This window comes from Bombus pyrosoma, linkage group LG5 (genome assembly GCF_014825855.1).
Source record: "Bombus pyrosoma isolate SC7728 linkage group LG5, ASM1482585v1, whole genome shotgun sequence".
Lineage (NCBI taxonomy): Eukaryota > Metazoa > Arthropoda > Insecta > Hymenoptera > Apidae > Bombus > Bombus pyrosoma.
The window spans coordinates 6,287,257-6,301,184 of record NC_057774.1 but is presented as its reverse complement, the minus strand read 5'-3'; the positions used below and the strand labels follow the sequence as shown (position 1 = coordinate 6,301,184).

At 38.8% G+C, this 13,928-nt stretch overlaps 1 protein-coding gene across 1 annotated transcript in view; it reads left to right on the top strand.

The window, feature by feature from the left end:
• The window catches only part of LOC122567793 (neuroendocrine convertase 2-like), a 39,411-nt gene that overhangs the window by 6,360 nt on the left and 19,123 nt on the right, over positions 1–13,928 (top strand). The window contains 4 exon segments of the mRNA XM_043726794.1: positions 5,325–5,429; positions 6,308–6,572; positions 10,789–10,826; positions 13,664–13,740. Coding sequence (XP_043582729.1) covers positions 5,325–5,429; positions 6,308–6,572; positions 10,789–10,826; positions 13,664–13,740 — 485 coding nt within the window.

Here is a 13,928-nt window from a genome sequence, read left to right as displayed (position 1 = left end):
GTACACCTTCGATTTCATATTTATGTTTCAAATTCTACATTCTACAAATAGAAGAAAATATTCGTTTCTCTCTCTCTTCATTCGATTTCTCCTAACTTCGAAATAGAATTTCTCGAAATTCGAGGCGTTGGAATATCCTCTTCCTTTTTAAATAGAAAACTATTTCCCACTTGTATATACAAATTTATATAAATTTCCCGAAATTCTATTCGTCGGAATATTCTTCTCTTCCTGATGGTAGAAACTTGGCGCGACACTTTTCGTTGTTAAAACTTAATAGCTCGATTTTGGAAACAATTTTCGTTCTTCTGACGAAAAGTGCATTTTAAGGGTAATTTTTTAATTATGTCTAGCATGTGCGATATAACCAAAAACGCCCACGCAGCAGTTAAATTTGTAAGGTCAAACAGACGATTGGAGATGATGAGTGCATCGAAAACTTACTTTATTCATGCACCAGTAATCCGAAAACGTTTCGCGTTGTATACGTGTTTCACGGTAAGAGTTGTGCACACATCGTAATGTTAAACAAGACACGTTCATCACGCTTCCTTAACCATACATCGTTTATGCGGACTTTCCTTCCTCCCTCTCTTTTCTACTGTAACTTTGTTAATATATATCTATGTAATATACGTATGTGTCACGAATGGTACCAGAATTGTGTAGGAAATGGAAGATCGAGGTTACAGTATGTCCTTTAACAACAGTGTTCTGCCACTGTGAGTTTCGAGAGACGTATACATTAACATTTTTCTTGGTTCTCTTATCTGAAGTTGCGTAATGCAAGTACATTGTATCCGCTACATTTTCAAAGAAACCTTTCTCGTATAGTGTCTATTGAAGTTGTCAGTGACCGAAGGTGGGAGCTTTGCAGAACTTTGCTTATATTTCTCCAGATGTTTTTTGTTTATTTTTTTTCTCTCGATAGTTTTAAAGGTAGTTTATGCATTGCTGGCGGTTAAATTGATTTTTCGACTCTATCTATCTATCTATCTATCTATAACTGGATTAAGTGGGAAAACGTTTTCACGGGCTTTCAATTTTTTCCTTCTGTTTAACCTTTGCACGCTTGTAACGATGTTTCACGCGACGCGACGTCGTGTAAAAGCTTCCACGTTTCCGATAAACCGTAGGGAAAATTAAAGCGGCTGGCTTCCATACTTCTTCGCTCGGGCCGACCGCACGAGCTTCACCGACGCACGCTTCCAATACAACGTCGCGTCGGCTCGATAAATCGTATCTATATGCGATAGCCGTGGCTGAAGGGAAAGGTTTATCCGGTGAACGTATGTATAATAACGTAATGTTGTGTTCGATGTTACGCACTTGGTGCACGTTTGCTAATTAGATTACGTGACACGTGTAGCCCATGCTAAACTCGATTAAGATGCGACTAGTTCTACATTATAGTGCTATGTCTCTCGAGATAAAACGTCTATTTCTATCAGAATCCTACTTTATCGTCTATTTCCTTCTTTTCTTCTGCATTAGAGTATAGACGATCCTTTTGAACGCTATAGCGTATCTAAATACGTGATATAAGTACAGTGATGTATTAAAGTTTTACTTTTTTTATTAACGTATTACGTGTATCAGACGGACCATTTTGAAATTTTATTAGCATCGCAGCGAGACTCGATTATTGTTAACTATATTTTAAAACAAGACTGAAGATCTACATGGAAGCTGGAAAATATTCTGCATCGATTATAAATCTAAGATCTTTTTATTGAATAAGGGAAGTCGATGATCAAGTATCTGCTTTTTTCCTTTTCATTGTTAAAAAAAATAGTAGAAGTAGAAAATTAAATTGGATAGTTCTAATGTAAAATGTAAAGAAATTTGACAAATGTATTTAAGGAAATATTGCGCTTTAATTCCCTTACGATGGTAAAAATGGAACATTTAATGGAACAGGTAGATTCGTTGACCCAAATAAAGTCCACGCAGATTGATCGGTCATCTGGCGGGTTCTGTTTCGTCAGAAGTGCAGCTTGATTAAATAACATAGGGTCGACGAAAATCTGGGATGCACGCAATATGTTTCTCCATTAGAACGTTAGAAGCGTCATTGTACGTTCGTAGAGAGCTTCATCGTCACGGAGTATTTCAAAGGCGCTGCATCGCTATAGAATTCTAATCTCTCGGTGCTGCACGTGTTGAACCTATCCATCTGCAACGAGCGGACTCAAACGAAGTTGCTTTTTCTCCAGAAACTTTGTATGGAAATAAATTCCCAATAAATTTCAAAGAGATAACAAATTTAAATCCAAAATAAAATTCTCTGTGAAAGAAAAAGTGAAAAGGAACACCAAAATGTTTCAAACGAATATGAAAAAACAGAACTTTGTTACGATCAAATTCGCATTGAAACATCGGAGTTTGAAAGGATGTGATTTAGCTTCTCGTTGTTGCGACTTACCTAAATCTCTCCTTTTATAAAAGCATCATATCCTGTTTCATTGAAAACATGGTTTCATAGCGTTCGGGACAGAAGCAACGATGCACGAGAATCGGCGTCAAAATGAGAAAATTCTTTTCCAGCAACCTCTCGTTGACGTCCTACGTGTATTCGCGCCTCCTGATATTGGAATTCGCGGCAACCGCCACGTTTCTCGGATAACAGATTTGTCTCGATATTGCCTCGGCTGGTGATCGCACTTACATACAGAAGTTTCTTCCATTTACCGCGTTATTTATCTTACAAATTCGTGGTATCGAGCGACAATCGCCTTTGATCTCCTCTTCGATACGAATCAACGCTTTCACGTTGTAAGTAACTTCGCGACAAGTATCCTACCGGGAAGTTAGTGCATCGCTAATCAACGTTGCTTCGTTGTATCTTCACCTGTCGATATTCGAGGAAATTTAACAAACGGCGGTAAAGCGTTGAAAGTTGCCGAGGAACCGCGTAATTAACGAAGTAGCTCGGTTCGATATCGACTGTTGCGGGGCATCGCTCGCGCTGTTGTTATTTCAAAGGGTCGTTTTTGGTCGCAGGGTAACCATGACGCGACACACGCATGGAAATTGAATATCGTGAGCCGAAAACTGGATGATAAGACACTTCCCGCGTCTGGTTTCTCTTCGTCGCGGTTCACCTTCCTTTTACCGAAAAAGTTACCAGACTCTATTGCTCGATCGATCTGCCATTCCATTCATCTCTCCACCCTATTAATTTCTTCCAGTCTGTTAAAAAAATATATCCCTCGTCTGTTCCTTTCCTCATACCACAGAGAAAACTGGGATTTCGCTGTCTGGATGAAAGAAAAAAAAAAGAAAGAATCTCTTTGAAGCTTGAAAATGGAAGATGACTCGTATAATGCGATTAACGAAGAATTTTCATAACGTGGATCGTATTAAATTGTCACGACTAGGATCTTATTCTAGGTTATCAGCTAATATTCGTTACAGTAGCTGTTGTAGTTTCTAAAGCTAAATTTCACGCTAGATTTCAAAAACAATCACAATTCGAAATATTCTTCTTCTCTGTCCTTTTTTCCCTTTTTCTATTCTCTTAATATAGTCGTGCGTTGGAAGAACATCGAAATCGTCAAAGGTAAATCTCAAATGCTAAGGATGGAAAATTACATAAACAATTTTGTTTTTTCATAACAATACATGTTTAGTAAGTGATATTAGGTTGTCCGAAAAGTTTCTGTCGTTTTATAAGGAAATAATAGACGCACAATGTTTTTTGTTTTATATTAGTTTATTGAATTATGCACGAACGTAATAATAGAAATACAACGAAGCGAAATAAAATAATATAAAACAGAAATTGTTGTTCATCTATTATCACCTTATGAAACGAAAGAAACTTTTCCGGCAACCTAATACTTTTTAAAGCTTCCAAGTAGTTTGTAGTTTTTCATTAGCATCATGCGGAGAGAAATTCGTCGATGGTTTTTGCAGAAAATTTTACTAGTCCTTGAGTTAGAATCGAACTTGTACACGGATAAGTAGCATTGGAAGGTGGCTGTGTATCAGGAATGGGATATGGAATGGAATAAGATACGTCGACTCAAGATACCTATAAGTACGAGGATTCCAATATCATCAATAATGAGATATCCTGTGATATGGGCACGTGCAGGCTTCCATCGATGTCGTCCACGTGTTAGCCTCTCGTTGTAATCTTTTCCTTCTTGTCAAAGTTCTCAACTTTACCATGGCAATTCTTTATATCGAATTCTCGAACAACGACTGGATTTCTCGAGTATATGGACGAAGATTATTTTAATAGAAAACTAGGAGGATTAAAATGCGATTGAAATTTTACTTTATTCTTCCTTGATCCTGATAAAATTGTTAGCAAACGAGTGATTTAAATGCAAGGTGTGTCGCGTGTCCCGTGAGAACTAGTATTATTGGATCGGAGCGAACGTGTATAATTTCTCGATTTCAGAGGATATCGGGCATTAGTTATTCTCTTTGTAAACGTTTCATCAAAAAACATATAAGTATTCTTTCAAATTTAAAAAGCGTTTTAATAGGTAATTTTTGTGAAAAGCTCAGATAACGTATAAGCCATTGAGTCCTGGAATCAACAGGAAAGGATACTTCTCTGCTTTCTCCTTCCTATAGTTTCTACATTTTCATTCTTTACCGTTCTCCCTTTCTTCTTTTCTCTATTCTTCTCTCCGATATTTCTTTTCCTCTATTCTCCTTCTTCCTTCCTCTCTCCGTGTTCCATCGTTTCCTCTTTCCAATCAGCTGAAACAGACGAATTAACGATCGGGAGGGATAAATAATTTATAAATCCGATAACAGACCGTACCGTAATCGAGGTGACTTAATCTGTCCGTAATTGGCTCGAATGGGTCGTCGAAACGATGGCTCGACGTTAACTCGCTTCCGCATAATTCGATCAGATCACGTTATTTACCTACGTGCTCCAATATCCTAAGCGAATCGAGGTTTCGAAAGGATTCTCCTGCTCGCGCATCCGGTCTAGATTAAGATATATCGAGCAATTTTTGCGAAGCAACGGGTGAATTTGACTTCGTCCGGCCACTTAGAATCCTTTTGTTTCTTCCAAGATGATGGAAAGACGGTAACGAGCTTGCCAAGTCACCCTTAACCAACCAACTGTCTCGCTGTTTCTCCTCTAGTTGTTTGTCACTTCCATTTTTCCGAGAGATGATCATTCGATTGAACAACAGGAACTGCTTTCTTATTACGTGTCGGTGAATGTTTATCGCGTAATCGAATAAAAATTGTCTTCAATTATCTTGCAAGAATTGGATCGAGGCAACGTGTACCAGTGACACGAAACGAAGTGGCAGCGAATATAAATTGCTGTTCTCCTGTCTGTGTAGATATTGGGCAGCCAAACGGAATATCACTTCGTTCATAAAGCCCTACCACACGCAAGGAACAAGAGATCTGTACCTCACATGAGAAGGTTGAAAGTGGATCCGTTGGTAAGTGATTCCTTGAAATACATCGGGTTTTTATCGTTTTTTTTCATAGAATTTTCGTTCCATCGTTATATCACATTTATTATTCGCACGGAGCTGCATCGCAAGGATGAAATTTCACTCTCAAAGCGTCCCTTTAATCGTTCGTCGTAAATTTCATCGATAAACGATTGTTATCGTCTTTTAGAAAAATCAATGTAGCATTTTGAATAATAGCTTTGACGGGAGGTCGCTTTGAAAAGTCCAAAGGAACGTATTCTTTGGCTCGTGGGAGGATACGTGGAACTCGGTTTGAAAAGCCTCGTCCGGACTACCGATATAAATGTAAATGAATACGTAACTTCCAGCGAGATGGAGGATATAATTGGATAGGGAACAGATTGATCGGGTAAATTACGATTGTTCAATCGCGTGGAGTGCGGCCGCGATATTGTCATCGATCACTTCGCAGAGAACGTTCCGTTTTTCATGATACTTTTCTAAATTTCCATCTTACTATATCCGTTTTCCGATTTTACTCGACCTTTTTACTCGATTCTGAGAACGCGAGAAACTCTAACCAAACAGCCATTATTTTCTCATTGTTTGCTTCGGGTCATAGAACTGGAAATGTCAAGCGAAATCTGTCTTTAGACGCATTCCTCTTGCTATAGTTTATCCTTCTTAAAAAAACGTTTGGTTTCCACCGAGGGGAAATATTTGACGTTCCCGTTACCATTTTATCGCTATTTTACCCTTTTCCTATTGACCATCCTGACTATTTATGATCTCGTCCATTAATCATTCGACGAAGCTCGTAAAAGAGAAATTAACTACTTGGCATTTTCGAGGGGTTGGAGTTCTCGCGTTGGTGTAAGGGTGGATTCGAATAAATGTTTTAGGTGCACACAGCGGTGCAACAACCCGGATTCAAGAGGGTGAAGAGAGGCTATAAACCTCTCAGCGTGGATAATCTCGTGCCACCGTACCAAATGAGTCAGATGAATCCTGGCAATAGAGATCCGTCGGATCCGTTCTTCCAATATCAATGGTACTTGAAGAACACTGGACAAAACGGTGGCAAAGCGAAATTAGACTTGAACGTGAAGGCAGCCTGGGCTCAGGGTGTTACTGGAAAAAACGTTACCACAGCTATCATGGACGATGGTGAGATTCTACTTGGATTTATCTATTTTAAACTATTTGGATAATGGCATAATAGTACCATTTATTAATTTCATCTTCTTATCGCTGACTCTTACTGCTACTGTGTTTGCTGATCGTTTCGTCCCTTTGGTTCTCGCCTTTGTTGCGGGGATTTCTCTATTGCACTGTATTACATTTTGCAGCATTTTGTAGCGTTCTTTCCGGCTGCAGTTTTGTCAGTCTTTCTATTTCTCTTATCGATTATATTTCCTTCACATTAAATGCTAAATGCTTCGAACTAAATTTCCTTGCTAAAACTATTTAGATATCACTTTAGATGTACTACTGGATTTTCACACTGGCATAGAAATTCAGCGTTTGCGATATCACGGTGTAGTTTAAATCACGGAAGCGGATTATCATTATTTTACATATACATATTATACGTATTTTCTAGGTCATGTAGATACGGATACGCAGGACGATTTGGCGCGATTTAACGGGCATAATTTTACCCGTGGCATTTGGAAATCTCATTAACAGAAAACGTTTTAACTTAAATTACGCGACGCATGAATGTCTTGTATTCCCGAGGTTAGTTGTATTAATTGCATGTCGGCTAGCATTACTAGGTAATCAGTTACTGGTGCTATCGCGACATAGCTTCATTAATTATCGTTATACACTGTTTCCTCGTATACTCTAATCTTCGTTTCTAATCTTTTGTGGAAAATAGTCTTCACCGGTATCGTGCAGAATAGGAGATAACTGGGTAGCAAATCTTTTTTGTGAATTCTCTTAGTCTATTTCCATAAACACGATAACAATGTAATTGCTTTAGCAACATGCATGTAATATCGTCTATGGAATATATTGTTATTATATCCTGATATTTGTGATTTATTTATAATGAATGGATCGTACAGATATAGACAGAAAAACGATGGTAGAAAAACGAACGGATCCAACGTTCTCTTTCACGCAGACCCTACAACGCAACTCGCACTCTCCGACTTCTCGATTAAAACTCTCCGACTTCCAAATTCAAAACTGACTGCTCTCGCATATCTTTTGTTTTTCCGTAGACCCACCACGCACGTGTTGCGCGACCGCTCGTGGCCAAGGCCACGTAGGCCTTTTTTTACAAAACTATACGATTTTTGTAAATACGAGCCTCGGCTCTCGCGACATTGTATGTGGTTCACTAGATATCTCTTAGGCCCTTTTCCACGATACTACATGCATATTAATTAATGTACGCGAACGAAACACGAAGAGAAACCTGTATTTGGACTTCGTGGATTGATTGAATCATACGTATCGTACATTGTTTCATACGGAGGCGAGGGATTTTCAGTGATAGCCGATAGCTAGTGTCGATGTAGCAAGCCCAGTTCTGTGACGATATATTCTGTGATGATCCTATCGCTCTGTTCGGTTATAAAATCACGAAACTCGACATCTCGTGACTTTTTTATTCTTTACATTGCGGTAAACAATTTTTGGAAACCGATTCACTACGAGTTATCGTTTTTGAATAAATAAGGATGTACCAGGATGGACCAGCTTGATATCCGATTGGATTCTGTGCAAACTATTTGTTGTTGCTCGATATCGCAACAGTGCTCCACTCGCAAACATTGAACGAACAGATATGCATTTTCGTCGTTTGCCTATGGATTTTTGTTTTTTTGTTCCTTTTCAACGATTTCTTGCTTTCTTTCTTTTTATTTCCTTTTTTTAGCGCGGCCGTTATTGGATCATATATCGAAGTCGCTACGTTCAAATAAAAGTTGGATTTACACTGGCAATTGATGTATTGACTGAACGTTCTAAAAATAGGAACTTCGTCTCGTGGTAAATAACAATTTCGCCAGATCGCTTTTCTGATCGTGATATAGCAATTGAGCCAGTCATAACTTCACTCATCGACTTCACCTAAGATAATAATGCATTTGCTGGTAGTCAGAGACTAGACTCACAACATAGTTAAACTAATGTCACAAAAAATAATTCATATCTCTGCTTATCGTCCAATGAAAATTAAACGATGCTATAAAAACTTTTGTCATCACGTTCATAACTTCATGACTGAATTAAGTATAATTCTTTTACGATGTAATTAGACGTTACAGTAGTAGAGAGAATATTTCATTTAAATGTTTCATAAGAATTGAATATGTATCGAAATTAGAAATGCTCGAGTATTTTGTTGCTTTTTCTGAAGAAAGAGGATTTTTCGCTATGAAAGAAGAATTCCCATTCTGTAAATAGCAATCGATAGTTCCTGATAGAAAAGCGTCGTGTAACTGATGGCCAATCTCGATCGTTTATTAAGTCCAGAGCCTCGACATCGTCTCTGTTAAACTGTAATCTGGGATATCTCGTGATACAGCTTGTTAAAGATTTTAGCCTTTTACGGCTTTACCTCGGTTCTATCGATTTTGCCCGACAGTCATCGTTCGGCAAACATAGCGATAATATCCCGCCGTTAGCGTTGTCGATCACGCAATATTACGAGTTTAACGCCGCACGAAACTCGTTGATACTTTAGATAAACAAATTGCTCCATTATTTGGTTGACTTTGATCATTTCGCTGTAATCTTCCGGCAATCTGTTCGAATAAAGTGAATTGTATAATATTCGGCGAATAAAGCGTTGTTTCGTGGATTCAGAAGATTAACGATCAGGAATTTCATGGTTCGCGAGTAAACAGTCGTAAAAACTCCAATTATATCTCGTGTATGTTAAATCTATGATACTTCATGAAACTTTTCGATACTTGAATATACATATTTTTCTACAAATATCTATATCATGTGAATTATACGAAAAATTTGGAAATTTGATTAGCAACGTATCGAGACTCGACTACGAGTCTCGGCAAAGTTCGAAGCAATCTGAATGGTTCACGATGATTCGTTATATTATTTATTATTTATTTTAGTCCGTGCCTTTCGGCTTTGGACGAACTTTCGATTACATTTCTTGCATTTATTGTATTGCACTCCTTAGCACATTCTTATCTCTAGTCGCTAAAACTAACGACTACAAACTATTGCAACTTATGACTACACATTATTGTCCTTTGGTCTTTTGCCTCCTTGCTATGCTACCTTCTTGTCCTTCCTCCTCGTCTTGTATCGCCCTTGCCCTTCTCTTCTCTATTATTGCTTTTAATTCTTTTAGTCCTTCTCCAATCTCATTCAGTGCTTTTTCCATGTCTTTTGGTCCTCCCGGTATTTCACATTCTTCTATTACATGTCTCAGGTCCTCTTCTTCCCTTCCACATAATCTGCACCTTTTTTCTTCCTCCTCTTTCCAGTGTTCCCTCACTTTGGTCTCGTTTCCACACCTGAATCTGGCTATAATTTTCCTGTCCTTCCACTTCATCCTCCCTTCCAAGTACTTTGGTATCTCACCTTTGGTTATGTTTCTGTAGTATCTGTTATATCTGGATTCCCTTATCATTTTCCTCCTCTCTTCTCTTTCTCTCTTCCTTCTTTCTTCTACAATTTGGTCTCCTGTCTAACTTTCTTGCTCTTCTCCTGCTTCCCTCTGTGTCCCTCCATTTTTCACCTCGTCTAGTTCCTTCTTTCTCTTTCTTGCTCTTTTCCCTTCCTGGCCATTTCCCCAGTTTCTCTCTCTTTCCTTTATGCACTCTTTTACCAGCTCCTTTTCCCATTCCAGGGTTCTCTCCTCGTACCTTGCTGCTCTTTTTAATGCTTTTTCCTTGATTTCTTCTTTTGTCAGTATATAGTTTGGTGTTGTCCTATCTAAACCTAAGATCCATTTCACGTACCCTCTTTTTATCCTATCTAGCCTTTCTTCCATGTTCCAACCCCATACCTCTGCTCCACGCTCGATTCGTTATATTAATTAATAAGTTTTAACGTTCAGTGGAACCTGCTTTAATCCCGTGTTATAAGACTATGGAATACTAACTCCGCGTTATAAGACTACAAAGTATTTCAGTCGTTTCCTTCAAACATGATATGTAAATATCTAACGTTGGAGAATACGCTGATGAAATCATAAAGTAAAAGGTCAGTCGTGTTGCAAGAGAAGCTTCATCTTTACACGGAACTCGGGCTTAAAGCTCTCTTCGAATGATTAGCCCGCGGAAACTTTTAATGGACTTGGCGTAATCTCGAAGTATCTCCAGTGTTTCCATTCCTTGGTCTATCGGATTACGTATTCTATTTTGAAAACGTCGATTCTTTATTTTTGTTCCAGGGGTCGACTACATGCATCCGGATCTAAAATACAACTACGTAAGTACGATCATTACACGTAAAAGAAGAAAGTATGATGATTATTATACGTAACCGTGGTTCAAGCAAATACTCGGAACACATAGAAATTCGTTATAAAGTCGATGTCTGAGAGGTTGAAAAATTGCGTGGAAGATCATTCTGTTTCCTTCAACGCGTTTGCTGCCACATCTCGGTGGCGTTCTATTGTAACCGCAACACATTCATAAGGTACATTAGCATATACTGAATCGCACGCGTTGAAATTCAAATCGAGTTCGTAACCATTTTATCACGACGAAAAATCTGCGGAGCGTCCATTTTGTGGCAGTCGTCGCACTGATGTCCTACCCAGGATCTACTCGAGCAGACGGCCATTGTTCCCTGGTATAACGTCGTTAATCAACGCGACGAGGTGTCTTTACCAGCGGTCTTTGTCCTGGGAAATGAAACCCGACCCAATGGAAAATCACAGGGAAACGTATCGCACGGCGTGGACAACGCTTTTTCAGATCCACCAGGGACAATTACAAACGCTTCGAACGTTTTCATTTTTCGGCTGTTGCGATTTGTTAGTTAAAATGCAATTATTACTACGGTGATATATTACAATCGAGAGAATATCAACTTCTATCGTTTCAACGAATGGAAATTCTATCCTCGTAGAAAGTTACAGCCGCTGGATCTTCAACGTACTCGATATATTTCACCGTTTGCCACGCTACTAATGACGAATGTTAGACAGTCTGTTTTCAAACGTAGATCGTTTGGAAATTATTCGCAACGAGATCTGAAGAAATTGCTTGACTGGATTGAAATATCCTTCTGATACCAACAACTCTGTCTTATTACGAAGCATTTACAAGAATCTTGAAAGCATCGATAGCGAGCATATTTGCTGGCGAGTACGCGCCTCTAGAAAAACGTCGTTGCCTTGGAAGTTGAAAGATTGACCGTCGAAGGCAACGACTTACGTGTTACGGAGAATAAACAAAGACAGAGGAGGGACATAATTTCCATTATTCGCGAAAGAACAGTCTGTTTTACGAGCTGTCTCGGCCACGAGTTTCCAAGTGAAGAAAGTCTCTGGTACGTTCGATTCAGATCACGTAGCTTACCTAGCTCCTCGAGATCTACTTGATGTCTTGCAGGAACAAGAAAGTCAGCGCGTTAAAAGCGGTTAGTTAAAGAGGACTATAACGTGTGTCGAATGATGCTGAAGGAGAAGTTGAAGAATTCGCGCTCGGAAATTACAACAAATACTTGGCAGATGTACTTTGGATAACAGCGACGTAGAATTATTTTGTTTCGCGGCGACGACGAAGGCTCAACCTATGTACTGGGATGTCGAGTTGATGTCGAATATAGTTAAAGCGAAGAGTCAGTGGAAACGTTTCATGAATAAAAACAGCAGAGATGTGGTGGACATGTGAAGGGGGAAAAGATAATGGGTGAAGTTTCTCAGGGTTCTTCCAAAGATCGGAGGCTGAAAGACGGATAGACAATGCAACACCCACGTGTCACAGAGGCTCATAATCAACTTTATGAAGGAGAAGACAATAAGGGAAGAAAGTTGGCTGGACGTTAAATGACAAAGGACGGAATTTTCCAGCATAAAAACCGGCAAACTAATTACCATTTCATCCTGATACAATGTTCACCGCGTCGTTCAACGTCGTCGGGGGATAAATTCGTAGATAAGAAAGAAGGAATTCGATGGAGCGAATTTAATAAAGTTTGCTCGAGTTCTTTTTATGACAGGAAGGGCAATGAATTTGTCAGTATTAAGTTGGGCCGTTATACTAAAACATTTAAAGATTCTGGAATTTTTGTCAGTGCCGTTCAATTAGGGGGAAAAAATGAGGTGATATGGCCGTGAAACGAAAGGAGAAACATGGGAGGGGATTGGGAAGAACTAAGGGATGAACTGAAGGGGCAGTTTTCAAGACGAAGATTAATAGTCGAGCGACGTTCTGTGGATACGAGGAATTTATGGGGTGTAAAATTAATAGGAAAGAATTCCCATGCTGCGCAAATTATGTCGGTGGGTTCTGTGTTCTATTAATTAACGAAGCCAACAAGTCTAGTCATTTTTGTCGGAGATTTATTTTGATTTATCGTTATACAAATTTGCGAAATATTTTATGCGCGAAAAATTCCCTTGACAACGTGATATTTATGAAGAACAACGAGGAGATTACCGATGAAATATTAGTAATATTTTTATCATGACAGAAGTGGCATAGCTTGCAAGAGGCGCATGTGAAAGGAAAAGCTGACACGAAGAACATTGCAATGACAATGTTAAAAGAACTCCTGCTTATCAACCTGGAGAACAAGAATTCGATTCTGAGTCAGATAAAATAAAATAATGTTATGATCTGATCGACAACATGGATGACAGCAAGAAAAGGATAATTTCCAGTCGATAACACCAGAGTGTAATTTTTACAATGCGCAGTAAGTAAATAGAAATAACAAATAGAAATTAGAAAAATGAAACTTTCAGCAGTGCGGTCACGTAAAAGTTACGTTACGAAAGAACAAATAAGCGTATTTCCTTCACCTTTTCATCCATTGGAAAAGCTCCAGGAAACGTTCATCTTAAAGAATATCGCTACTCAGGCCAATACCGATTCCCTGGCGTGTTATACGTACCAATCGGATTGTTGTCATAACGTATTTTTATTTCATCCTCTTAAAAAGAGAAAAAAGAATTCGCGTAGGATGGAAATCCGTAGGATGTCGATCTCCTATCAATTTCAAATTCCTAGAATTCTCCTTGTAATCAGGAAATAGGATACCATTTTCGTTGGAAGATTCGACGAAACTAAAGAAAAATCATTCGTATGTTTTAGAACGCCAAAGCTTCTTACGACTTCAGCAGTAACGATCCTTATCCGTATCCACGATATACCGATGATTGGTTCAATAGGTGAGTAAAATGATGCAAAACCCGTATTACCGTGCAGCTGCAATCTACAGAGTGGAATTTTAACGAAGTTTACAGGATTAAATATTTGCTATATAAGGTACAACCGGCTATTTTTACTAACGAGATTAGAAAGGGGTTGGCCTTGGTTAATAATAACTTGAGAGAAACGCGAAAGCTCGGCACGATCG